Source organism: Varanus komodoensis, unplaced genomic scaffold (genome assembly GCF_004798865.1).
Source record: "Varanus komodoensis strain SLA01 unplaced genomic scaffold, ASM479886v1 scaffold26, whole genome shotgun sequence".
In the NCBI taxonomy this organism is placed as follows: Eukaryota; Metazoa; Chordata; class Lepidosauria; order Squamata; family Varanidae; genus Varanus; species Varanus komodoensis.
In genome coordinates, this window is record NW_025335684.1 from 5,580,765 (window position 1) to 5,606,261 (window position 25,497).

At 48.3% G+C, this 25,497-nt stretch overlaps 3 protein-coding genes across 4 annotated transcripts; 1 reads left to right on the top strand and 2 right to left on the bottom strand.

Moving 5' to 3' along the window:
- Window positions 1-1,497: 1,497 nt before the first annotated feature.
- On the bottom strand, window positions 1,498-11,088 carry PDAP1 (PDGFA associated protein 1). Its single transcript, XM_044433773.1, has 6 exons — window positions 10,943-11,088; window positions 5,299-5,390; window positions 4,833-4,943; window positions 4,375-4,496; window positions 2,694-2,845; window positions 1,498-1,753 (listed from the first exon to the last, which is right to left on the bottom strand). The coding sequence occupies exons 1-6, from the start codon at window positions 10,953-10,955 to the stop codon at window positions 1,695-1,697; spliced, it is 549 nt and encodes a 182-aa protein (XP_044289708.1). The 5' UTR covers window positions 10,956-11,088; the 3' UTR covers window positions 1,498-1,694.
- Window positions 11,089-11,358: 270 nt separating this feature from the next.
- BUD31 (BUD31 homolog) lies at window positions 11,359-15,593 on the top strand. The gene is made up of 5 exons (XM_044433444.1): window positions 11,359-11,582; window positions 13,251-13,370; window positions 14,406-14,528; window positions 14,635-14,801; window positions 15,328-15,593. Exons 2-5 carry the CDS (start codon window positions 13,277-13,279, stop codon window positions 15,376-15,378), a joined length of 435 nt encoding a protein of 144 aa, XP_044289379.1. The 5' UTR covers window positions 11,359-11,582; window positions 13,251-13,276; the 3' UTR covers window positions 15,379-15,593.
- A 591-nt stretch (window positions 15,594-16,184) lies between these two features.
- Window positions 16,185-25,397, bottom strand: PTCD1 (pentatricopeptide repeat domain 1). 2 transcript variants are annotated; one of them, XM_044433441.1, is made up of 9 exons: window positions 25,359-25,397; window positions 23,704-24,223; window positions 22,710-22,850; window positions 21,214-21,432; window positions 20,457-20,558; window positions 18,976-19,728; window positions 18,431-18,547; window positions 17,079-17,261; window positions 16,185-16,639 (listed from the first exon to the last, which is right to left on the bottom strand). In XM_044433441.1, the coding sequence occupies exons 2-9, from the start codon at window positions 24,181-24,183 to the stop codon at window positions 16,436-16,438; spliced, it is 2,199 nt and encodes a 732-aa protein (XP_044289376.1). In that variant the 5' UTR covers window positions 24,184-24,223; window positions 25,359-25,397; the 3' UTR covers window positions 16,185-16,435. The 2 variants fall into 2 exon arrangements, with proteins under 2 accessions (XP_044289376.1, XP_044289377.1); XM_044433442.1 differs by lacking the exon at window positions 25,359-25,397 and adding an exon at window positions 25,189-25,199.
- Window positions 25,398-25,497: the final 100 nt, after the last annotated feature.

Here is a 25,497-nt window from a genome sequence, read left to right on the forward strand (position 1 = left end):
GCACTTCGCCAGCAAGGCTAGCAGCCGTCGGGCCTTCTGCTCCATCCATCTGTCCAATGCCCCTTTAAGGCGCCCAAACGGGTGGCCATGGCTACATCTTGTCACAGTGAGTTCCACAGTTCATGTGCTACATGAAGCACTGTCCTAAAATCGCAGACGCTTCCCGTGGTGGTGAGACCAGTAGCGTATGCATTTGAAGGAGGCCAGCCAGCCAGCCAAATCCCTATTTCAGTCTAGGGCAGCGGGCGCTTCGACCCACAGCTGCCACCCAGCTTCAAACCACACAGTTGCCTCTTTGCAGCTGTCTCACGTGGGTGAAGCTACCGTGTGCGTGTGGTGGCTTGCAGGCCTGAGAGAGCTGCCACAGGCATCTGCCAAGAGCCGTCCACCAGGCACGGAGTGCCCCACCTCCGTATTCCTTTTATGCTGGTGAGCCAATTGCACTTGTCGACAGGTGAGCGGTGCTTGGCCGGCTGACACATTCTCCTTTGGAACACCTGTGCAGGTACACTGTGATCATGCACAGCAGATGAGGAACAGGTTCTGTGTCATCACTCGTGGGCTTGGCCTTCCCTGCCGGCAGGAAGACTGTGGCCCACATTTCACTGAGTGGAACCTTTTACGGCAGAGATGTAAACCTAGGGAGAGGCCAGCCCAGGAACTGTGGTTGGTGTAGCGGATTGTTAGGTGTTGGCTAAGTTTGGATGTGACCTCCTGCTTCCATTGCTGGTCACACCACCAGCAGCTCAATGGGCAGGAAGGAATCGGGGGCCATCAATGGGTTGTCCACACTAGAAGTGATGACTCCCTGATCCTGCACTCTGAGGCAGCCTGCTTGTTTAAGCAGCACAGCAGTGGCCGACCTGCTGGCCTTGGAGGAACAGACTCCAGAGTCGCAGGGGAGAACTGCTTCTCCAGAACACAAGCTGAAGTATTTACGATAATTTAAACTTTTATTCAGCCAAATATACACGTTTTCCCCCCAGTTAGTACTGGTTCCAACATGTCGCACAATCAAGGAAGATTCTCTGGTTTGGTTCTTGTTTGCAGTTAAAAAGCCACTATCCCTTTTCAAAGGAGAAGGAAAGAAATTACGGATGGCTTTAAAAAGGGGGTGGGGGAGGGCTGGGAGGGGGAATGAAGACCAAAATCGCCACACTGTTCTGTTCCAATTATTATTTTTGCCGCTCTGCAGCCAAGTGCCTGTTACACGCCTCACACGCTCGCACCCCAGCACTTTGAAATCCGCAGCCGAATGGTGAGACTGACAGGTGGGTGCCCCCACCCTGACTACATCCCTGCAGGCTAGCAGAAGCATCCAGCCCCCGATCAGTCCACCGCCCCTCACCCTGCCCCGGATCAGTGATCTGAAGTCTAAGCACCGCAAAACCGTTCAGGTTGCAACCCCCCCTCCCCACGCCTACCTGGAGACTTGCTGCTGCACGATTCTGCACCGGTATTAACAGGCCCCCCACCCTCCCCAGCCCTTTTCTCCCTCCTGCCTCCCCCCACCCCCAGTGGAATTCTGTGCCCAGATGAAGACAAACGCATTGCTGTCCGTGTCTCTTAGAGGTGAAGATGCCGCCGCCACCGCTCTCTCCACGCGGCCTCTCTGGGAAGGGATGCGGAAGAGTGTGCGGCGGGCGCCAGCCAGGCACAGTTCCCGGGAATTTCCTCCTCTCGGTGGCCTCCGCTTACTTGTTGAGGGACAGCGACTGCAGTCTTTTGCCTGCTGAACTTGCTTCGTCTTTAGCTTGTGGGTGAAGAGAGCAAGCAGGGGGAGAGAGCGGAGAGAGAGGGATGAAACGAGCTGCCTCAGAGGAGGTCACATTGGCAAAAGGTTTGCTTTGCTCAATGGCAAAATAAAGGTCGAAAAACACGATTGCCCAAGGGGAGGAATAGGGAGAAGATGGCAGAACATCCCTCCCAGGGAAGGAGGGCAGAACATCCCCTCCCAGGGAAGTCAGCCCTTTAGATGTCTGGTGAAGACAATACTGCTCCTCTGCGCTTTACTGACAGATGCTGCTCTCTGCTTTATTTATCCCTGGTTTTATTGTACCAAACAGCATTTTGCAGTTTATGCATTTTCTTCTTTCTGGTCTTATTTGTGCACCCCCTCAAACATTCGCTCAGGAGCAATCCAAAAATATTCCAAATAAAAAACAGCATTAATGCCCTGTGGCGATTAGCTAGCCAGCCAAATCCTGCTACTATCACTGGCTCCTGTCTATTAAGGGGGAGGCAACCAGGCAACCTAAAAGGTTGCTCGCTATTGCTGGGAAAAGGAACACCTTTCAAGGAGCAGCAGTGCAGGAGCTTCTGCCTCACTGCAAACGTGGCTGCGGACGCCTCTGCTGAACGACCCGAACACGGTGTCCCATGTGGGAGCTGATGTGGAACCGCCCTGGGCTGGCTGTCTTTAAAGAACCGTGTGTCTGTGAGCGAGCAACACGGGCTGGAAGAGCTGCAGCTCAGCAGCTGGGCGAGGGGTGCCAGCATCTGCACGAGGCTGGGCCAGAAGCCTGCCTGAAGCCCTGAATCTCAGCCAGGGTCAGCAGAGGAAAGCGAGAGGCAGCCGTGCTCCGCCTGGGTATAGACCAAGCTTCTAGCGGCCTTACAAGGCAGGCTAGTATTTTTGAGAGGCCGGGAGGTCACACAGGAGGAGGAGGCGGCTACCTGTGCAGCTTCCTTACCTCGTCTTTCTTCCTCCTTTTTTCTGGCCGCCTCTTCCCGCTGTTTTCGGATGATGGCTAGTCGGGCAAGATCTGCCTTTGCTTGTTCCGTTTTACCAGCGAGGTGCATCTTCATGTACCTCTCTTTCGCTTTCTGTTTTTCAATTTCTTCCCTGTTTAAGGCAATGAAATCAGTGTGTGTGGGGTGGCGGCGAGGAGGCGGACACAGGGCTTTCTATACAGCGTATATGCTATGAGGCGCTAAGGACATTATATTTTTCCTTTCTACATGGACATAAGAGGGGATTTGTTTCAAAGCATCCAAGGTACCAGAGGAGCAAAAAACCATTGATGATCAAAATCATCATTAGAATTGTGGAAATGGCATTACTGGACTCTGTTGCAGTCACTGCCAACGGTCATTCACCGCAAGAGTTGCATGTGAACGCCAGACTGAAGGCCTGGTTCATACGCTATGCCAACTTAATCATGGGTAACTGGTTGGTTTCTAAAGGGTGGCTTATTTTTCACAAACGAGCCATCCTGGGAACCCATGGCTACTCCAAGGGTTGCTGGCACCTGTGGCAGCGGGTCGTGCCATCTGAACCTGGCCAGGCAATTCCATCCTGGCTGGCTGGGAATGGCCAGAGGGGATCCTGGACGTGGCAAAGACCTGCGATGCGCCTTGTGCTCCTGCTCAGGCTTCTGCTAACCTCCCTGGTGCCCTTCCAGCTGTCTTTGCATTCCTGCCATTCTCCCTCCAGTGTTGCCACTCAGCCATGGCTCTCGTGCATGTTTTCTGATCCCATTCACTGCTTGGCAACTAAATCGAATGTCACAGCTGGGAAGGGAAGGAAGCAACGAGCAGGAAGTGCGGGGGGGGGGGGAAGGGGTGCAAGACTGGCTGAAGGGAAGGCCCTTTACCAGCAGGTGTTCTTACTTTGGGAATGGGTGTGCTCCCATTAAGAGTCACCGTAAAAAACAGCTAGCTAGCAATTTACGCGTTGACGTAGAAGAGGGGGATGCAGAGATGCTTCCCTAAACATTAGAGAGACACGCCAAGTCCTCTCCCACTGTAAAGCAGTTGGCAAACCGCTTGCCAATTTCATAAGGGCTTACAGAATTAATTCTGTGTGATGAGCTGGGGGCAGAGCACAGGGGTTCCCCTTGGCAGTCAAGAATCCCAGTGGGCCAGCTGCAGAAGGGGGGGCTGGCACAGGGACGGAGGCAACAAGAAGCCCTGCTGCCCGGCACATGGATACGGGCCAGAACCAGCCGGGGGGAATGAGAGGAACAGGCCACGATAAGCCTGCCTGCCTGCCTGCAGGGAGAAGTCTGGGCTGTTCAGTGACCATCAGCGCAGTGGCTGCTGCTTAGCACTCGGTGTCTCTGGTTTGCTTACAGTGTGTGGATCTCCCCATTCAGAATGCCTTTCCTCCTGCACTGCCCTGCAGCCTGTGCTAAATGCCCGCAGAAGGAATGGAGAGACGCTGGTGGGCGCACCTGGGTCTGTGGGGTTTGTGTATTCCCACAAGGATGATTCCTTCAGTGCAGTGGTGCTCCAGGACGGAAAGCGCTCATGCTCCACTCATCTGCCTTTGCCATGGAACAAGCCTTGACCATTTGCCGGAACCTGGTGGGCTGCAGAGCCCCAGATGCATTTTGAGGACTGGTGTACTAGAGGGCAGGAAAAGGGTCTTACCGTTCTCTCCGCGACAACTCTCTGGGGCTCTCCAGATCTATCTGAGTTACTTTTTTGGCTGTCTGTGCAACACGGTTGGGATTCTCTATATCTATCATGCCTTCCACTCCTTTGTGCTTTGGCTGGAATCGAAGAATGCAAGAAGGCATTATTATGGCGTGCAAAAGTCATGGCAGTGGCACAAAACCGCTTTCATCTGAGGGCCACCTTCGTTTTGGAGCAGCTCTCCGTGAAGGGTGGGGCCATCTGGGAAAACCCAGCAGACTGGATTTGGACCACTGGTCTAAGGCCCTGCCCCCTGCCCCGTCGCAAAAGGTCCCTCTGCTTGACTTTAGGAAGCCAGAAAACACTTGGACAACATTGCAGTAGTTTCCTAATCAAATGAACCAAGTATTGGCATGACAACGCGGCTGTCCCAAGCTTTCTTCCACGTAACAGGACAGACCTCTTATTCGTACCTGGTAGTCTTCGTCCTCCTCCTCACTCTCATCTGAATCTAGTGATTTCTCCTTTTTCTTGGGTTCACCTGTAGCACCATCTCCTCCTTCCTCCTGCTCTTCCTCCTCTTCCTATGGGAGTGAAAAATATTACTAGCCGATGTAGTAGAAGAGGAGCTGGAATCAGAACAGGGGAGCCCTGGATTCAAGTCCTGGCTCAGGCCTGCAACTCGCTGCAGGACTTTGGGCCAGCCACGTCTCCCCTTAACCCAGCTTAAGGGGTGCCGAGAAGGTGAAACGGAGAATGGGCAATCCACCCACATAAACCCAAGCTCTTGCAAGGACCAGTGGAGCAGAAAGGGACATTCGGGACACGCTGTCCTTTCAAAGGGGGCCGGTGAACTGGAGAGCCCCCACCTCGCGGCTTGCCCCCCCCTTCTGCCAGTCCTCGAAAAGAAACACACAACAGAGCCAGAAGATGCATTACCCTAGCCTTCTGTTTCTCTGCTTGCAGCTGGGCATCGATCTCCTCGGGACTCGTGTACTGCCGCGCTCGGCCTTTGTGGCCTCCTTTCCTGCCTGTAAGCAAAGAGCTGGTTTAGGTGAGTGAGCTCAGGCAACTGTGACCACCTTTCCCCCTCCTCATGCTGGACTGAGTCATCTGAGCAGGAAGCGCCTGGCTGGATCAAGCTGGAAGTCTGTCCATCCCAGCATCCCACTTTGCAAACAGACACTGTTTTCAGGAAGCTCACGGAGACACTGTGACGATTTCCTCAATCGTTCTGTCCTGGCAACGGGTATTCTGTGGCATCCTCCTCTGAAGACAGAAGCTCTGTTTCGATCTCGGAGCTTAAAAGGCCATTGGTAAGGTTGTCCTCTCTTGGTCTTCCCCAGCCTTCTTTTAAAGCCCTAACCCAGTGGCCATCACTACATCACAGAGCAGCCAGTTCCCCAGAGAGTTATGTGCTTTGGCAAAAGCCCTTCTTTCCGTTTGCCCCATATCCTCCGCCATTCAGCTTCCCTGGATCATCCTACGGAGTTCTAGTATTACAGAAGAGGGAGAAACTTCTCCCTGCAAACTTCCTCCACACCATGCTAGATTCTGCAACCCTCTCCAGCTTGCTCTAGTTCACTGCCCTTTTCCTAAACCAAGAAGCTGTAAGCATTGCACTTTCCCTCCAGGGTCAGCATGTGAGCCTAGCTTGCATGGAACTCCTGGTTACCACGTGTGCTCAGGTGAGTGGTTCAAAACAGGAGAGGCAGAAGTTCAATTAGCCCAATGGTGTGTGCTCTGACTGGCAGCTACTCATCAGGGCTGGGCATTTATGCCACAGGGAAGATCTGAAAGGAAGGGCTGATGGGGAAGATTCTGTCTTTTCCACTTTAGAAAAGCGTTCCTTTCAGGCACCTTGATGCAATTATAATTAACTAGAGGTGAACAAGTGAGCAACTCTTTACATGCTGCTGTGGGGATAAGGAAAGGTGTATATAGGTGGGGGACTCGCCAACAGACAATCCTTCCAGGCAAATCAAAGTCTCATGAAACAGATTTTTAGTATCTACAGGACCATTCAGAAGCAACAGTTAAGTCTAAACTAAATGGAACTACTTGGGGCAGAAAGGGTTAGGGTTTATTTGATTTCTATACTCCCCATTAACCAAGATGGTTCCCTGGGCAGTTATGCATGGTAAAGGTAATGCATTTATATTCAAGAGCAAATCTGGGTTGAACAGAGTCAGGCAAGCGTTTTCATGAACACAGGATGTGGACATATTGCAAATCCAGCTTGCCTCAAGAGAACGTCTTTAGGTAACAGCTGTCACTCTGAGCAGCTGTCACCCTCTGTCAATCATGCAGGACACCCTCAAACACAGAAGCTGTGTTTGTTATACACATAGTTAACATTCAGGCTTCCACCCACACACAGGAAAAACAGCAAAAGGACAGCTCTGTGAAGCTTCGCCAAAACACCTCTTTTAGATCATCCCGCCATTTACACCAGGCTAAGTCTTGGCATGAGACCTCAGAATACCAGAGGTTTGGGACAAACCAAGTGGAGAGCCTTGCCTTTGTGCCCTGCTGGATGCCGGAGGAATTTGGCAGGCTGCTGCAAAACACAGAACACTGGATTAGTGTGCCTTCTGGGCTGGCCCAACGAAAGTTCCTTCAAAGTCCTCTGTCATTTAAAACAAGCCAATGGAAAAAGGAAATCCAGCATCCCAACCAGCAGTGCACCAGGTCTGTACACAACTATCTCCTGTTTTGATGTTTTAAGAGGGGTGGGAAGCCTGTGGCCCTCCAGATGTCATGGAATTCCAAACCCCATTAGCACAGCCGATTGTCACGAATGACGGGGCTCAGTCAAGTGGCCTCTGGAAGGCTACAGGCTCTTTATCCCTGTTTTAACTCTGCCTTATGCGTGTGCTTCTGGGCAGACGTGGGGTGCTGACAAAGAGCCGCACTGCTTAAATTTCTTTCGGGATACCATCATGATTCATGGGCAAACTTTCACTGCCTCTCTGCCTCTCGCATATCCAGTGAAACAGTTGAGCTGAGCACCCTGGAGGGGGAAAAGCAGGTTATCAGACAGCCAGCACTTGGGAAAGACATGCTGGCAACATCCCTTGGAAGTTATCCAAACTGGGTGTGGTGCAGCCGCAGCCTGGCTTGCAAGCGTTCCATCTCCTTGCAAGCAGGCAACCATTTTTCCTCCCATGCAGCAGCGAAGGCAGTCCCTCAATGCAGGTGGGACGAGTCCAGTCATGCTCCCATCTTAGCTAAGAGACCTGCCACAAGTCAAGCTGCCTGTATTTTTTTCTCTGTCCACAGCTTTCCCTTCCTCTTGGCTTTGCAGCAGCAGTTCAAACTGGCAGGAATTTTTCTCTCACCCACCCTTTGCTCCTGAGGGAACAGAAGCTTCCCCAAATTGGTCCCCTCCAGATGTGTCAGACCGCAGCTCCCATCATCCCCAGCCAGCATGGTCAATGGTCAGGTCTGCAGGGGATGAGGGGACGGATAGCCTGGAGGGTACCACCTTGAGGAAGCGTGAATTGGACTGAAGGGGGAAAACCCACATGGCTGCTTCTTACATAATACACAACAGGTAGCCAACAATAAAAAGCTGCTAATGACATGCTACGAATTCATCTGAAATCCACACCAGTATCCCTGAGCTGACCTGTCCTGTTCAAAATCATCCCTGAACAAGCAAGATCCACACTGATCTCTCCACCCACAGGGCACCTTACCCGCAGTAGCAAACGCAGCACTTTTGCACATGAAGAAATGAGCTGGTCACTCAGTGCTCAGTCAAATCCCCTAATGCAGTCAAACAATTATCTCTGCCCCCCCACCCCCACCTGCTCATCTTCACTACAGGGAAACAACACTGGATTGCCTAGAAGATGACTGGAAGGGGTGAGCCATTCTATGCACCATGCATTGAGTCCTTCAGAAAAAGGCTGTACGAATACAAAACTTTGGACCAACTGGATGCCTGCAAACGATGGGAGCTGCCCTCCAGTACATTAGGAAGGCTGCATCCAACGCTTTACCCAGCCCCCTCTGCACGGTCTTTAATCTTGCTCGACTGCGGAGTATTTGCTTCGTTTGCCTAAAGCCCCCCCGTTAGCTTTTTCTACGCATGTTCATAAACATGCTTTTGGGCAGCACGCCCATCTTTTATGTTGACCAAAATGACAACTAGGTTCTTATTGCTTCTTTCTTCACTAGTAAAAGCTGGATCGTTTCAGCTGCACTTCTGGAAAGAGGCTACGCCTTCTGCTAGGCCAGCCCGCCCATGCTCAGTCCCGCCAGGTGTTTTGGTGCGTGGTCCCCAGCATCCTTGACCCTTGCCTGTGCCAAGTGCAGCCTTGGGCTGCAATGGCACGAGGGAAGCCAACTGGGAAAGGCTGTTTTAAGCACTCCACTCTTCTTCCATGTGGCCCTCCCTGCAATATTTCCTGTGGTTTGAGCACCGGCTCTCTGAAATGCACAGTTTCTAGTTTGGTGTACGGTCTTCTCACATTAGCTTGTCGCCGATACATGCATGTGGAAAACCCCCTTTCAGAAGTAGGTGAGTAACAAAATCAGGTGGATGAGCTTGCCATACAGACCGTTTCAAACATACATTGCAGCAACTGTCCCATGGCAAAGTCATTCCAGCGCTGGAGAGCCTATTGCATCACAAAAACAGTCCCGTTGGCTTAGATCAAAGGCCTATTGAGTTCAGCATTCTGATTCCCAGTGACCAACCTGATGCCTCTGGGAAGGACACAAGCATGAAGACGATACTGTGCTCTCGTTGTTGGGCTACAGAGCTTCCATTCAGAGTCATATTACTTCTGGAGCACACATATGCATATAGCCATTATGACTGGTTCCCATGACTGGACTCATCCTCACTCATTTATCCTATCGCCTTTAAAACCATCTTTAAAAGTCACCACAAAGGTGCCATAATCAGCAGATGACATGGTAAAGGTATTCCTTGATCACTTAAAACAGAAGTGGGCAGAAGATAAGATGGCCAGATGGTTTACTGAACCAAAGGTAAATCTGCAGACATTTCAGATTTCATTCCTGACATAAGGCTTAAGAGCAGTCCTGCTGGATCAGACCATTTAATGGAGCATCATGTTTCCAACAGTTGTTGGTTGAATGCCTCCAGAAGGCTCTATACCATTCAGGATGTAAAAGACTGCATGATTTGATGCTCCCACATTCGAATAAAGGCTTGCTGCATGTAGAGTATGAACCACAGAAAAAACGTTCTTATCTAGCTCCCCCTGACAATTTCATTTTGAATGCTCATGTGTTTATTCAAAGTATCTTGTAACCCCTAGGTGGCTCACAACGTAATTAAGCTTATTAATAACATCCCCCTGAAAACAAAAACTAAAAACCAATCCAGTTCACTCTCAAGTCTAAGAAAGAACCCCAGCAATAGAATAATCAAGGGAAAATTGCTTAAGAAACTGAATGCTTAAACTGAATGCTTAAGAAAACTAGACAGTTGTGACCTGACATCAAAAAGGCAATACAGAAAAATATCCTGAGCCTAAACCATTTAAAGCTTTCCAAATTAGAAACTCAGCACTTCGAACCATGTCAAAAAACAAACGGGAAATATTCAGACTAGCTCTGACCCTAAGTAGCAGTAGGAAGGACCGACTCTGGGGAAGGAGGAAAGTAGTTTGGGAGAGTGAAAAGGTGGCAAACGCTACTAAAGAGAGAAGATTTAATCCATGCAATTCAAGATTCCGTGTTTAAAGGGTGAAGAAATGAAATAATGGGAAGTATTTTGGGGGAATTCCTTCTCCCATTTTGGAGTCATATCTGGATACAATCCAGGGATAGTTTTCATGCATCCTCTGCTGCTTGAGTAAACAAGCCCTTGAATCAGTTCCCTGGCTTGCTTCCCACGTGGATAGAAGGCACAGCTTCTAATCTCAATCTCTTTTTCTGGAAACGAAAGTCACTCTCTCTCATTCCCTTCTGGATCGGGTGCCACCGCCTCGTCTGATGCAATTGACCGAACAAGCTGTTCAAAGCTCCAATTACACGGGAAGCCATGGGAGCCGAGCCCATACTTCACTTCTTGAAACGTTACAGGACAGCACCCCTAGCTACAATTGAGGAGGGGGGAAAAGAGGAGCACCCAGAGGTTGCAAGATCTATGACGCTACTCTCCCACGCTCCGCACCTCAGAATCCCCCCTCCCCAACTGCCCTTCTCATCCTCTATTCTCCCGCCACCCCGGGCACTTGTCGAAGCTCTTAACACATCCCGCCTCGTTATTCCCCCGCCCGGAAACCACTCGTCGTCTTCTAATGCCCCTCACAAGATTTGAAGGGCTCTCGTAGCTCCTAGCACAGCCCCCCTGGTGATCCTCCCCCACCCCGAACCCCGTCCTAAGCCCTGCATTATAACCCTGGAACCTGGCCTGAAAAATATCCCCCAAAAATAAGGAACAGCGAGCCACGCGCATCGCCGCCTTTGCCCCCGCCCGCCCCAAGTCCACTTAGGAGGAGGCCAAAATGGTGCCCCCCTCCCGCAGGCTAGGCCCCAGCACCTCGACCGGCTCCTCCTCCCACCCCCGCGCAGGCCGTTTCCTCCTTCCCTCGCTCACCGCCTTTGGGCATGGCGCGGACGGAGAACGATGGCGGCTCGGGCTGCGAGCGACTCTTCCCAACGCACCGCCTCCACTCAGCCCACCTCACTTCGCCCCAAGCTTGGACGCGACCCGGAAACGGAAACGGGAGCCGGGCCGGCCTGGGATAATTCTATGGTTTCCCCCGCTGCGGTGCGTGCACGCGCCGGCCCAGGCCTCGCGGCGCGGGCGGGCCTCGCCAGTGCCTGACGAAAGGGAACGGGGGGGGGGGGGTCAGGGAGAGCGGGCGCTGGGCGCTCCTCACACCGCGGAAGCGCGAGAGGGGTTCGTGTGGTTGTGTGACTCGACGGTGATGCCATCTAATTGCCCATGGGTGCGACTCCCGACAGGCCCTGGGAAAGCGTGGTGGCCCGGCGTGAAGCCCCTTAGAGCGACACGCCAGGAAGGAAGGGCCCCTCCCTCTATCGCGGGCGGGTGACGTCATCCAGAGGCGACGGAGAGCGCCGAAGAGACGGAAGAGCCCAAAGAGGCGTCCCGAGAAGCGCAGCCGCGTTTGTTTCGGGGTTTCCTGGGACGGCGCAGTTTGGGCTGGAAGCAGAAGCCGTCCTCTCTTGAGCCCGGGGACCTCAAAAGTTTCATCAGCGAGCCTTGTCTCCTGGTGGGTCTTTTTGTTAGATTTATACCACTCCTTTCTTTTCTTAAAAGAATGCAAAATGGCTTATGCAGTTCTTCTCCTGCTTTCAATTTTATCCCCCTAACAACAACCCTGTGAGGTAGATTGTGCTGAGAGTCTCTGACTGGCCGAGGCACCTAGGTGACACCATGGCTGAGCAGGGGCTACAACCCAGATTGCCCGAGTCCCAGCCCTTCGTTCTTAACCACTGTACCACACCAGCTCTCCTGGTGGCCCATTTGTAGGGCCGGCGGAAATTAATGGTGGACATCCTGGGAAGTGAGTTCGTTTTTTTACCTGATGTCTACTTGCTGAAGAACCGGAGTAGCTGTTTACATAAAAGGAACCATTCTTTAAAAAAAATAAAATACTTTTTTTGTGTTAAAGTTGCAGTGGTGTGGAAATTTGCGGGGGGTGGGGTTGAAGGTCTCGATAGAGGATATTTCCTGTGGGAAGAACTGGGGTTTCAGTCCTTCCTTGGGTTAAGCTGGGAACCTTAAAAGTTTCGTCAGGGATTGTGTTGGACAAACGGATGTGTTCCCCTCCTTGCCTGCCACTGTTTGGGTATACAGTTTATTTAGTTGAAGGAGTTTTCTTTTTTGCCACTCTTTGGCCAAAAAGCTTCTAAAACAGCTTACTGGATGTAGTCCTGTGTTTGCTTAACCAAAACTAGTATTGTATGGACAGCATGGCTGTTGGGGATGCTGTGAACTGTGGGAACTATTTTTGTCTAAGCATGTATCAGGGTTGCACCTTGAACAAGACGTTCCATACCCATGGACTTACCTTCTAAAAAGACATGACACAGAAGGAAAAAATGGGGAGAGAGCAAAGGGAAAATAATTCTTTTAGCAAGCTTAGTGAAATGGGCATGCTCTCCCTTTCCTTTTCCTCAGTACAGTCATCTGGAATGCCTGCTGGTAGCAACATTTGCAGAATGGGGAGGGGATGCCTTTCTACATGGCGGATGGAATACTGACTATTGGGGTAGTGGATCCACAGTCCTTCACACATTACTGGACTCTTGTACCTTTAACAATGGGGGAAGAGAGTACTTTGGTCAGTGCTGCTTTTCTTGCCCATGTACTATAAGCTGGCCCTGTCCAGTTTGTTTGTTTGTTTGTTTGTTTGTTTTTTCGATTTATATCCTGCCTTTTTCCTGCAAAGGGCACAAGGCAGCTTACATCTCCTCCTCCATCTTATCCCCACAACAACCACCCTGTGAGGCAGGTTGGGCTGAGAGTCTGTGACTGGCCCAAAGTCACCCAGTTGGCTCCATGGTTAAGCGGGGACTTGAACCCGGATCGTCTGAGTCTCAGTCCCGTGCTCTTAACCACTAGGTTGCACTGGCTCACACAGTTTCATCATTCTTGGCAACATCTTATTGTCATGAAGTCTGTTATCCCATCTCTTTACTACTGGAAGATTCTATTTTGAGTCTTGTATTTTAGTGAAGGAATCCTGGCTCATAATTACTTCTGCTCAACCTAGTGCCTTATAGACATTTATGCTGTTCAAAAACTCAGCTCAGAAATGTGGGTCAAGCCAATTAGTGTAATTGGATCTTCCCCTGACTCGGGTGGAGCACAAGTTATGCACTGTCTTCTAGGTGCAGCAGCAGTATATTTAATTACTGCCATAATCTTGTTGCAGGTTGTGTTTTGTTGCTTCCTGGGGAGATGCCCAAGGTGAAGAGGAGCAGAAAACCACCTCCAGACGGTTGGGAATTGATTGAACCAACCTTAGATGAGCTGGACCAAAAAATGAGAGAAGGTTGGTAGCAAAGCAGAGGATTGGCTTGGCTGTGAGCATGAAATCCATCTTAAAAATTCTTGGGTATGAAATTTAAAAGCTCTGGCTGCACTGGTAACTTAAGTACAAACACAGCCCATAATCTGGTTTAGAGTGCAATTCTATGCATAGTTAGTTAGGAAAAATCCTTGCAACTCCCGGCCATTCCCTAGATGAGGAATGCTGGGCATCATAGGATTTTTTCCCATATAAAAATGCACTGGATTGTGCCTTTAGTCATGCAGTTATTTGAAACGTTTTTGTGCTGCTTCCAGAGTGGCTTATATTGTAAAGGCATGACACTACATGGAAAAAGGCACTGCAGTTAGTTAAAAAGGAGCTTTTGTGAATTAACTTTGTTATTAATTGGGTGTCAGATCAGTCCCACTCGCCCCTCTCGTTTCTCTCAGTACAGGCTGCTCCTGGTGACAGCTGAGGGAACAAGAGCCTTCATGAGGGAGGGCTTTGAGAAGGACCCGTGGACTGGCCCTGCTTTCCCTCAGTGGAGGCTGCTGCATGTGGAGCAGGTTGCCTGGGGACAGCATTTCTGTGGTGTTTCAAATTAGAATTGCCTTTGGGTTGGGAAAGGCTTCTGGCTGAAAAGTTGCCTTTAGTTCCTGTACTGGACGAATGGTCTGAATGTAAATCAGGGAGGAAAGGTTATCAGTGCTCACAACCGGTCGTGATGGTTGGGATTATGCCTGAGTACCTGTTGCTGCTGCACTCCAGTCTACCTGGGCATCTGCTTGGCTACCCTGTGAACAGAACGCTGGATTAGATGATAAAGTTTTTTTCTGATCTAGCATGGCTTTTATGTATTCATCTTCCTAGGTTACAAGGTAAATATGATGATGGAAAGCACTCTTAGATCAGCTTATACAAATATGGATGTGAGAATGAAAGCTATGTATTTCCTCTCCTAATTTTCAGGATGTCATGGGGTTTTTTTCTTTCATGCAGCAAGATACTTGACTTGGAAAAAGTAACATCTTGTCTGACCCTCATCTCTCTCCCCAGCTGAGACTGAACCCCACGAAGGGAAGAGGAAAGTAGAGTCTCTCTGGCCCATCTTCAGAATTCATCACCAGAAAACACGTTACATTTTTGATCTCTTCTATAAGAGGAAAGCCATTAGTCGAGGTAACACAGCCGTCATCTTCGTCTTTTATGTGTTAGGAATGGCTGGGAAATTGGTTAATACATGTTACATGAGACCAAATTATTGTCTCAACTTTGTCCTCTGCAGAATTGTACGAGTATTGCATTAAGGAAGGCTATGCAGACAAAAACTTGATTGCAAAGTGGAAGAAACAAGGTTATGAAAACCTCTGCTGCTTGCGCTGCATCCAGACCCGGGATACCAACTTTGGAACTAACTGCATCTGCAGAGTGCCCAAAAGCAAGCTCGAAGTGGTAAGAATATTTTTAAAAACCACTTTCACTTACAGCGATGCATCTAGCATAACATTTCCTTTCCCTTTTCATGCATTTTCACCGAGGCATGAAATCAGGATCACTATAGATTCTGTGTAGCTGCTTGGTGGTGAAACCTGGTTTGTCACTGTTCTAACTAGCGACTAAACGCCTTTCCACTGAATTTGACAGGGGGGTGGCTTCAGAGTGTAGTTGACCCTTGGCAATCTTGTAACACTTTGCCTTGTGAAATTTGAAAAACGACTCTGCTGGGAAATTAATGTGTGTGCTTGACACTCTTGATCACAGTCTTTAATAAGGCAAGCTGAGATTAAATGTACTATTTTGGGTGGGCCTTATGTTGATGTTCTGACTGTTAATTGATTTGTTAATCTGTGCTTCCCCCTGAGAAATTTGAACGTACCTATTTGGCATACTTGTCTCATGAGCAAGACTCCCCCCTCGTTTACTGTTCTGCCGTGTAGCTCTGCAGTTTTGTGACTGACAAGCTACTTTTGTTCCACAGGGAAGAATAATTGAGTGCACCCACTGTGGCTGCAGAGGCTGCTCTGGATGAAGTGTTGTTCACATAACCCTGATTTCCTGAGAAGTTCTTAAGTGGTTGACCTCACATCAGTGACTGTAAGAGTTGAAATTAATATTTCATAAAATCCCTGGAGGAAGTAGCTTTCCTTTGCACCCCAGAATGCGGCAGCCGGAATTGTGAATGCAGTAGTGTGTCTTAATGTTTGGTGTAACCATTTATTTTAAAATAAAAGCCTTGTCTACTTCCTTGGCAGGTCTAAGCCTGTGCTATTATTTTTAAGGAATTGTTAACCATACACACTTCTGCCCTTGAGCAACAGGGTGACAGGAAGAGGTATGAAAGTGGCAGCAGCAGTAAAGGGCACACTTATTCCGATTTCACACCAGATCGCCTGTGAGCTGGAAAAAATGGGGAATGGAAAAGCTTAAGCCTCAAAGAAAAGGCCTATCTAAACAGATAAATTTGCTTCCATCCCATTGTCTTAGGTAAGAGCATAAGGCTTGCTTCAAATGTTATGTAGTTCACTTCAAGGAAAGTATATTCAGAAGCAAAACTCGATTCTAAAAATAATTCTGGACCAAGAGAATATGCATTTTGGGGCTAATAAAAATTCTGCAAATGTACATGCTCAACAGGGGCAGAAGTAGAAGTAGACTTCTAAAAATTATGTTTATCTGTTTTCTGAGACTTATTGCCTATATCCTTCATAGGCACCCTTCTCTGCAGCCTGATTGCAGGGAACTAAGAACAATTACTGAGCTATAGGAAAGACAGCCGGTCACCCAGCCACCTTCTACTCCAAAGCTATGAAACAAAAACAGTGCTATCTTTTAGAGTAGAGTCTATGAGGTTAGATTAGTTTATTCATTTTAAGAAATCTGATTATAATGGTTCATATTGCTATATGTACAGTTCCAGTTCTAAGCAGCAATCCTATATACGCTTACCTGGGAGTCAGCCTCATTAATCTTCATCTATCTTCTTGGCTATTTTTACAGGATTTACACTCTTTAAGAATTCTAGTGCCGATTTGAACAATAACGTTTACGTAAAAAGACAATGCTTTCTTGGGGTAGTACAGGCATCACTATGGAGTGTCAGTGTTTAGTTTCTGTCCCATGTTAATGCGATTTCGTGCATCTTCTGTGTTATCCTCATTCTGTGGCTGCTTCGGAGTTCTATATTTTGCCCAAGGGTGTGGGGTTTCTTCTGCCGCCATCCACTTCAGCCAGCGGAAGTAGTAGGCTCGGAAACCGTCTATTTTCTCCAGGTAGCGGTCCTTTGTTTTGTACTGTCAGAAGAATAGGAACTGAGTTAATGCAGGACTTGCACAATAAAGTCAAGAGGAGACTAGCATCAAAAGTTAAGAGACCTTCCTAGACTTGTCAGGAGCAACAATCGTTTGGATCTTCTATGTGGAATGGATGGATGACTTTGTTGGCATTAGAACTACAAGAGGAAGGTATGATTTAGTGTTTTAACCATCTTCTAGTAGACCCAATGAGACTGACAAGCTATTTCGGATCTAGTTGCTACCGTCTGTGACCTCATGAGTGAATGCTGGAATGAGTTGTACTGCTGGCGTAACCATCTGATTAAGGGACTTGTCTATACAGGTAGAATGTCTATCTCTCTTTCTTGATATTTAGCATATTTATAAGCTCAGATTCTTCACTCCCTTTGCCTCCCCATTTCAGTCAGCATTGAAATATTAATGCAGAGTAGCTTACCCTATCAAAGTTAGGTGGATACTGGGCTGCAAATTCCAGCTGGCGTAGGACCACCTCATTTGGCGGAACCTGAGTGTTTCTCATCTCCTTTAGGATCTCTATAAGGTAGGCATAATTGAGTTTCTTCACGCCTGCATTGATGAGGGCGCTGTAGATGTGTACATTGGGAGTCAGGCCAGATTGCTGAAACAGTCCCAAACAGCAAGTCAAACACCACTCAACACGCACATTTTCATCTGACCCCAAAAGGAGACAAAGGTCATCTAATGCCACTATGACTAGCCTTAAATTACCATGTGTGGATTGTCTCCAGGAACTGGGAGTCAACAGGATGCAGGGGTGAGCAACCTGTGGCCCTCCAGGTATTGGACTACAATTTCCATCAGCAAAAGCTGTTGGACTGCCACTCTCACCATCTTTCAACATTTGTCCAACAGTATCTGGGGGCAGGATAGCGCGCAGAGTTGTCGTGTGCACAGATCTCTGATTCACAAAGAACTCTGGGAGTGTTTGAATCCAGAGGGGAGAGTTCCTTACTACCCTTCTGGAGATTCATGGGACATCGTGATTTATTAGATTTATATCTTGTCTTTTTTCCTTTCAAGGAACTCAAGGCAGGTTACATCATCCTGCTCTTCATTCTCTCAAGCTCATCCTCACAATGACCCTGTGAGGTAGGCTGGGCTGAGAGTCTGTGCTGGGCCCAAATATGTTAGCTCCATGGCTGAGCCAGGGCCTAGAACCCAAATCCCCAGTCCTGCGATCTTAATCACTGAACCACACTGGCTGTCTTGATTTATGTTACAATCAATACAAAAACTTGTATGTAAGGCTTCACGAAAATTAAAGGAGAATACCTTGACTGCTCCTTTTCTTGCGTTTTCTGAATGCTAGTATTTCTGATATTTATTTCCCTTGTCTCTAGAAAGGCCAGGCATTTGTTCTTTCTCCTTCAGTCCTGTTTTTATTACAAGCTGAGTTTCAGTTACTCAGTTTGGATGTCACAGCTGAGAGATTTTGAACCTTGAGCGGCCGTGAGAGGAGCAGGCTGGTTCTCGCTGCAGCTGGGCAGAGCCAAACATCCCAGGGATGTCTGTCCAAACTGGACCTATGAATCTGACTGCTGTGATCAAACCAGGGTTTACACTGCTGGTGCAAGGTGTCAGTCAAACAGAACGGGGCGGGACAAGGAGTCCCAACTGATTGATAGGAGTGATTGCAACAGCCTCTGGTGGAGGCTGGTGCTAAAGTGAGGTTAAGAAGACAGGGTTGGCCTGTCAAAACTTTTCAGAATTCCTGGACATCACCCTCACAGGGCTTCTCGAGCCAAGCTGCTCCGGAACTTTATGTACCTTCATGTCTGAGAGTAACTGCAATCCATCGTCACTTTTATGGCAGGCTATTGCCAAGTTACAGAAGGTCTGTAGATTGGGCGAGAGTCCTTTCTTCAGCAGGATGGGCAGCAAGCTCTGTAATACACAAAGATGCAAGGGCCCGACATATTGTGAAAGTTCTGGGCTGAGAAGGCAGACTCTGCAGCGTGCAGAAAGGAAAAGGCTTAATCTCTGGAGCGTTTCATTTTGTGCCATTTATGTAGGTTTTGCTAGTCAGAGAAGCAGCAAAGGGTGGCATGAAGCCCCTCTCCCAATCATACTTTTAGGAGTTTAATTGTGGCCCTAAGAGAGAGGATCATGGCAATAATCAATACTACCACCAATAGAAGGGAAGGACATGAGTCCCGGCAAATTTTACTCTGCTAGCCAGAATGGCGTTGGGGGCAGTGCTCCCCTCCCCGCCCCGCCCCGCCCCGCAACCACCAACAGAGATCCTCAAAATGCTGAATTCTGCATTCCCACAGCATCACGACTTAGACACTCTGATATGCTCCTGATGTTACCTTTGCTCCCTCCAGATCGGCTTGCTTGCTCTTCTTCCTCAGCAAGGTATTAAAAAAAGTGATATCCGGCTTCACACTATTCTCCTCCATTGCAGTCAATATGGAAGATTCTGATGGACTGTTGGATTCCACCAACTCGGCTAGTAGCGTGAATGTTTTGATATTAGCCGTCACGTCGTCGTCTTTCATTTTCTTTAGGAAACCTTCCATGTTCCCCATCAAAGCTAATCGATCGGAGGGTGTTGCCACACTTCCTAAGGAAATCACGTTTTTGTTTGCGGGGCCCAAGTCCAGCAAGTTGGGGAAGTGGCAGCTGGTCTCAGACAGATGTGCCAGTTGTGTAGAATCCGGAGCCAACTGGCTTCCATCAGAGATCACCAGTTCCTTGGTCGTAACAGAATTGGATGAATTAGAGAGACCATCTGCGTTGTCCTTCATACAGTCCTTGCTCACACTCTTGCTTTGCTCCTCAGTTTCTTTGCTAATGTCTGGAAACATGCGTTTCTCCAGTATTTCCACATTTAACTGCACTGCAGCTCCACTGCCTGGTTTTTTCCCTTTCTGACCCTTCACTTTCTGGCGCTGTCCACCACCCGTCAGCCTCAGGGTTGCTGGGCTTTCCTCTGATGGACTTAGCAACAAATCGGAAGCCAGAAGAGGGTCTCCAATGCCGCAGTCTCTGGCAGCACTGAGCATCAAGTTGTAGGAGTAACTGTCAGGTTTTATGTTCAGTTTCATCATCTGCTGCCAAACCTATTTTAGGAAACAGGGCAGAGTTACGGTTAGGCAACATACAATGATTTCTAAATAATCAGGTGAGGGCTGGACAGTCGGAGCCCAGCTACATCCATTTCTTCCCTCGATGCCAGATCCACTTTGAGCAGCTGGGTAGTACAGGGGGACATCCAGGCTTGACACGCCTCCGGTATCGTATGTGTCATGGCTTGAGGAAAGCTGCCTGAACAGAGCCATCTCCGTAAAAGCGATGGACACAAGGATGACTGGCGTGGGAAGCAAATCTCCTTTTGTTTTAAAACAGCAAAAACCAGACAGGATACCTGGTGTTTCCAGTTATTTGGAAGACTTAATATTCATAATGATGTATTTACTCTACCATCCTGGGCTCCCTTGGCAGGAAGGGTAGTATTATAAACATTTAATAGAAAGTTGTAAAACACGTACACAGAATAGGAGGATCACAACCAGAGGAACTGACAGCTTTAGCTCGCTGCTGAACCTCACAATGGCAAGGAGAACCCAGGTTGCCGCAGGTCACCCCCTGGGGGGAACAGCGGGGATTCCTTTCTGTGCCGCACTTCAGGGGATGGGAGTGTGGCTGCAGGAGAGGGGCCTTGCCTTTGGCCTCAGGGGTCAGATGTTCTCTGTCCCTGGCTTAAGAGCAACAACTTCCAGCAATGCCAGGTGAAGCGCCTCGTCAGGCCATGCCACACCACTGTAAAGGAGGAGGACAGCAAACAGACCTGCAAGGCGTATCGGAACCCATTCTCTTTGTCTTTTATGCAGCCCATGAGAAGGAAGTTGAAAGTATCCGTAGTGACAATATGGCCTTTATGGACAATTTCCTTCAAAGGGGAGAAGACAGGAATTCCACAGTTACTATTCTACATAAATTAAGTGTTACCTATAAATTAACATGCTGTGCACAATCTACACTTTGTTAAGGCTGGGAAGGAGCAAATCCTACTTCTGGTACTTCACTTCCCAGCTCTTTGGTTTCTGCTCTCATTTACAAGGTCTTGATTCCAAACTTCTCCAAGGACTAAAGTTGGCAGAAAAGTTAGGCCCCAATTTACAGAGGAAATTGTAAATTTTCAGGTGGAAACAAGCAGAATCTGATGAAGGAGTTATGTCCACGATACATGAAAATTAGAATGGTCTATGATGACTAATAAATGAATACCTATTTGACAATCACTGCAACTTACTATAAAGCATTTTGAAAGTCTGGCAGACAAAGGTAACAACACAACCTGTACATCCCCTGCTTCCACAACGATTAATTCTGAGGGAAGCATTTCATAACAACTCACTCATTTTTTTCAGTGTCTTGTTTTCACCGGGCCTCTATGCAGAACTCATGAAATGCAATCCTATGATATTTAGTTATTGGGAAGATTTTTGCCACCCTTCTGAGTCAAAGGCAGCTTATAAAAAACAATTTTAAAAAGCAGGCTGACCTTTCCCAAAACATACGCCAGTCAAAATGCTTCTCTTTACCTTAAGTACATCAAAGCACATGCGGAGATCTGAACAGAGGGCACAGACTTTCAGAAGAGCATGGTATGTGAAGAGATTCAGCTCCACATTTTTGTTCTGCAGCTGCTCCCTTAGCTTTAGTGCACTCTGTAGGCCTGAGTCCTTCCAGGGGGATTCTGCACAGGCATTGAAGAGGGCTGTGTATGTTGCCTCCGTCGGAATCAAGCCTCGCTTTTTCATCTGTCTCCGGTAAACAAGAATTGATCAGCTTAGTAACAGCATTCCAAACAAGCATGGTTATCAGGAACGTCAAGGATACTCTGGAGGTATTTGATATAGGGTGGCAAGCAAGGTAAGGGACACTTTTCTTGGTACCAGAGAAGGCAATCTACCCCTCCCGCTTCAGAAAGCTAACACAGGCGTATGGGTGGTGATCCAAAGTGAGAAAGTGGGGGGGTATGAATTAACTTGCAAAGCAGGCATGGAGAGAGTGTAAACCAAAGTTTGCCTTCTGTGAAACATGTTTCTGTTGCTGCTGAAAAGTGACTTTGCAAGAGTTGTCCAGTGTGTTGGCAGTCAGGCCCCACCTCCGTCTTTCGATCGGTTACTTGTTCTTTGTGACTTGTCAGGCCTCGCATGGCAGCCTTTGGCGGCGTTGTCCAATGCAATTTTTCAAATTGCTAAATGTGTTCATGGCCCTAAGGGGTGACCCATCCCCTACATTACAACTTGCAAAAGACAGAGAGAGACTTGGGCAGTGTGTGAAAATATTTCTATACTTATAGAAATAAAATAAAATAAAATAAAATAAAAGGTAAAGCTTTCCCCTTGACATTAAGTCCAGTCATGCCTGACTCTCGGGGGCGGTGCTCATCTCCGTTTCCTAGCCGAGGGAGCCAGCGCTTGTCCGCAGACAGTCCCCGTGGTCATGTGGCCGGCATGGCTAAACACCGAAGTGCACGGAACGCTGTTACCTGCCCACCGAAGTGGTACCTTTTTCTCTACTTGCATTTTCATGCTTTTGAACTGCAAGGTTGGCAGGAGCTGGGACGGAGCAATGGGAACTCACCCCGTTGTGAAGATTCGAACTGGCGACCTTTCGATCAACCAGCCCAGCAGCACGGTGGTTTAAACCACTGCGCCAGTAGGGCCCCAAAACCATCACTGGGTGGAAAGCCTAAAGTCAGCACATCCTTGTCTGCAGCATGGATGCTCCCTTGACACTTAGCTGTAAAAAGGCCACTGCCGACGCCTTGCAAACAAAGCAAATCTAGCCACTGTACCCTAAGGAGCAGTTTGCTGCCGATTCTTGTGGCAAGCATGTAATTGGGGGGCAGCTTTACTTGGGGCAGGGTCTGCCCTGCAGATTGCTATATGGGATGCCATCTATAGGAGTCGTCCAGGGGATAAAACGGCTCCCAGAACTATGGAAACTGCCCACTTCTGAGTTAAATCAATCCACCATCTGACAGCCATTCTCTTCCTTATTTGGAAAAACTTTGGGCTCCAGTATTTACATCATTGTACAGCCTGAAGGCCTTCTTCACATAGCCAACTCTGCCACAGCCACCAATCAGTACTGTGTAGTTGCTCTCTTCTGGCTGTAGGCGCTCTTCTTTCAGCATCTGTATCTCAAAGAGGTTCAGGGCCTCTGCCAGCTAGAAAAGAGAGGGCAACTGTGAGGAAAAAGCAGGGAAAAAGCTACTAGAGTAACACTTTACTCCCATATCCACCCACGCTTTAAGAGTAGCATTTTAGAACTGAATGCAGACACACCTGGACAAATAATAGTTACTACAGATACCCAGAAAGGCAGTTGCCCCCATGGTAAAAGCACTGGATTTCTGATCTTCTCATACAAGACTCAGTCCTGGGCTCCGAAAGTGCACATCTAGGCTAAAGGGGAATCCCAAGGCTGAAGTTTACTGCACTACATTGCACAGGAAGCTGCTTGATGCAAGAGAAACTAGTTGTCCATCTAGACAAGTTCCATCTGTGCTGACCAGTGTAACTTAAGCAACTAAACCAAAGAAAATACAGCGTGAAACAAAATCTAAAATCTGTAAACATAACAAATTTGTGGCATGTTTTTAAAGTTTACGTTATTCTAAAAATCAGTCTTTAAACAAAAATATTCTAGCCCCTAATACAGCCAGAAAGACCATGAAATTAATGTATCCTCACAGCAGTCAACTGCATCTTTGTACAAATTCTCCGTGTGGCCAAAGCAGAACTTGGCAAGATAAAGAAAAATCTGTCTCATTCAAAAGACGATACCATCTTCTCTGGGATGGTGTTATCATACAGGGGGAACAAAGTAAATCCTAGGCATTCAGACCCAGGTTCAGAGTATAGAGGGAAAATGGCGAATAATGTGTCCAATCTGATCTTTTGAATGGCAGATACAAGGATGAATTTGCCTTTACATCTACGTGTATCACTAAGCCCTTCCTTCTATGGCCATGCCATCCCTCTCAGTATTTCTGAAATGAAGAGAGCAGAGAAAATGACCTTATCTTCCTTAATCAATGCCTTGCACTGCAAGAAGTACCAGTATGGAGTGTTCCTGCGACCATGCCAAGGTTTTCGTTCTGGCTCTTCCTCTTCCTTCTCCCCCAGGCTTTGGAGCTTTAAGTTGTAGAAATTTTCTCTCGTTTTACGAAAAAATTGCCTCGAAGAAAATTTCTGAGACAATGTCCCAAAGTCTTCATCCGTATCAGATTTCTCTTGCTCTTCACAGCCTGCTTCAGGGGAGACGGCAGACTGCATTTCTTTAACATCTCCTGCGTGTAACTTGTAAGATCCAGGGGATGAGCTAAAAGGCCTCAAGCTGAGAGATCTGAGCCGACGTGGTGGATTTCTGGACCATATCAGGTGTTTCTTTGGAAGTGTCCACAACCTGCAAGCAGGACACATGCTTGGACAGAAGGAACTTTTCAGGGTGAAAGCTCCTCCAGGTAAGTGTCGGAATATCAGCTGCATAACCGTCATGGTGTCACTTAAGTATGTCACCGGACCAGGCAAACATCTCCTGAAATCCAAATGGAAAAAATGGTTATGGTTCTTAAGTTGAATTGATGTTTAAAATATTGTCCATTAAAAAGGAAACCACCACCAACAAAATCCCAAACAGTTTACACGAAACTTTAGAACAATGGCATATCAACATTAACACAGAGTGCAGCAAATATATATTACAGCAAAAAGCAGCAGAATTATGTGTACAGAAAAGCATAAATACCAAGAAAAACTATTCCCTAACAATTGTACAGAAAAAAACGGGGATTTGAAAAGACTGTGGTGAAAGGTCTCAGTGTCCTCAGGGGTGCACTTGGTCATGAGAGCATCTTCTAGGTGGCTAATTTCATGCTTTGAAGCTCCCCGTCAGTGAAGGCTGGTGCCCTTCTGCTGACAAATTGAAAATCGTTAATTATTCAAGCAAGGCTTTGGTTTGTAAGCAGGACGCTTGGGACCAATGCTGTTTTTATTCTGCTGCTGTTGTGATTTTAAATCGTTTCAAGAGCTGACAGCGGCTGTCAAGGACAAGGCATTTCAAAGAGAAAAATCTGAGATTTGCTGGTGATACTCCAGCCTTCTATTCTCCCTCCCTCAAGTGCTTCAGCTAGCTCGCCATACAATTCTGGGAGGGCAAAGGTCACCTCTGCCAGTTCTGCTTTGCAATAATGCCCCCAAAGCATGAAGTTCTTGGGCTTAGGAGCACTGGGGGCACCATCAGCTGCACACAACTGAGGGCTCCCCTTTCGCACAAAGCCAGGATGCTCCTTGCACAAACAGTAACTAAGAGTTTGTTTTATTGTAAGCCGTCCTGAGACTTTCCGTAATAGGACGGGATAGAAAAACTTTAAGTAAATAAGCAAATGCAGCACAGTTGGGCAGCCGGCTAGACTGGGGCTCCCGGGTTGCTAGTCTCCCCGCCCCAGCCATCAAAGCACACAGAGCGACTTTGGGCCCATCTCTCAGCCTAGTCTACCTTACAGGGCTGTTGTGAGGCCTCGGAGAGAAGAGCCCTATCAGCCGCCTTGTGTCCCTCAGAGAAAGGCAGGATGTCGATATTGTAAAATAATACAAATCAAATCATACAAATTAGCGCCCCCCCCCCCGTGTCGCCTGCTGCCCCATCGGCCCCCGCGCGCCGCCTGCTTTACCGATCCGCATTCCCTGCACGCGCGACCCGTCTCCGTCCCTGGCCCCGCCTCTCCGGGGGGCGGGGCTTCTCCGCGCCGTTTTCCGAGGCGTCGACCCCGCCCCCACATTCGTGAGCACGGATTGGCCTGTTCTCCCCCC

Bases quoted from the DNA above. Each gene is read 5' to 3' on its own strand.
- BUD31 (XM_044433444.1), top strand. From the start codon at position 13,277: ATGCCCAAGGTGAAGAGGAGCAGAAAACCACCTCCAGACGGTTGGGAA. The intron at 13,371-14,405 runs GTTGGTAGCAAA...CTCTCTCCCCAG, and splicing joins GGACCAAAAAATGAGAGAAG to CTGAGACTGAACCCCACGAA. The intron at 14,529-14,634 runs GTAACACAGCCG...TGTCCTCTGCAG, and splicing joins GAGGAAAGCCATTAGTCGAG to AATTGTACGAGTATTGCATT.
- PDAP1 (XM_044433773.1), bottom strand. The intron at 4,497-4,832 runs GTACGAATAAGA...CTTCGATTCCAG, and splicing joins AGGAGGACGAAGACTACCAG to CCAAAGCACAAAGGAGTGGA. The intron at 1,754-2,693 runs GTAAGGAAGCTG...TTCACCCACAAG, and splicing joins AAAGGAGGAAGAAAGACGAG to CTAAAGACGAAGCAAGTTCA.
- PTCD1 (XM_044433441.1), bottom strand. From the start codon at position 24,183: ATGACGGTTATGCAGCTGATATTCCGACACTTACCTGGAGGAGCTTTC. The intron at 22,851-23,703 runs GTCATTTTCTCT...TCTCTTTTCTAG, and splicing joins CATTGATTAAGGAAGATAAG to CTGGCAGAGGCCCTGAACCT. The intron at 16,640-17,078 runs GTAAGCTACTCT...TTCTTCTGACAG, and splicing joins ATCCACCTAACTTTGATAGG to TACAAAACAAAGGACCGCTA.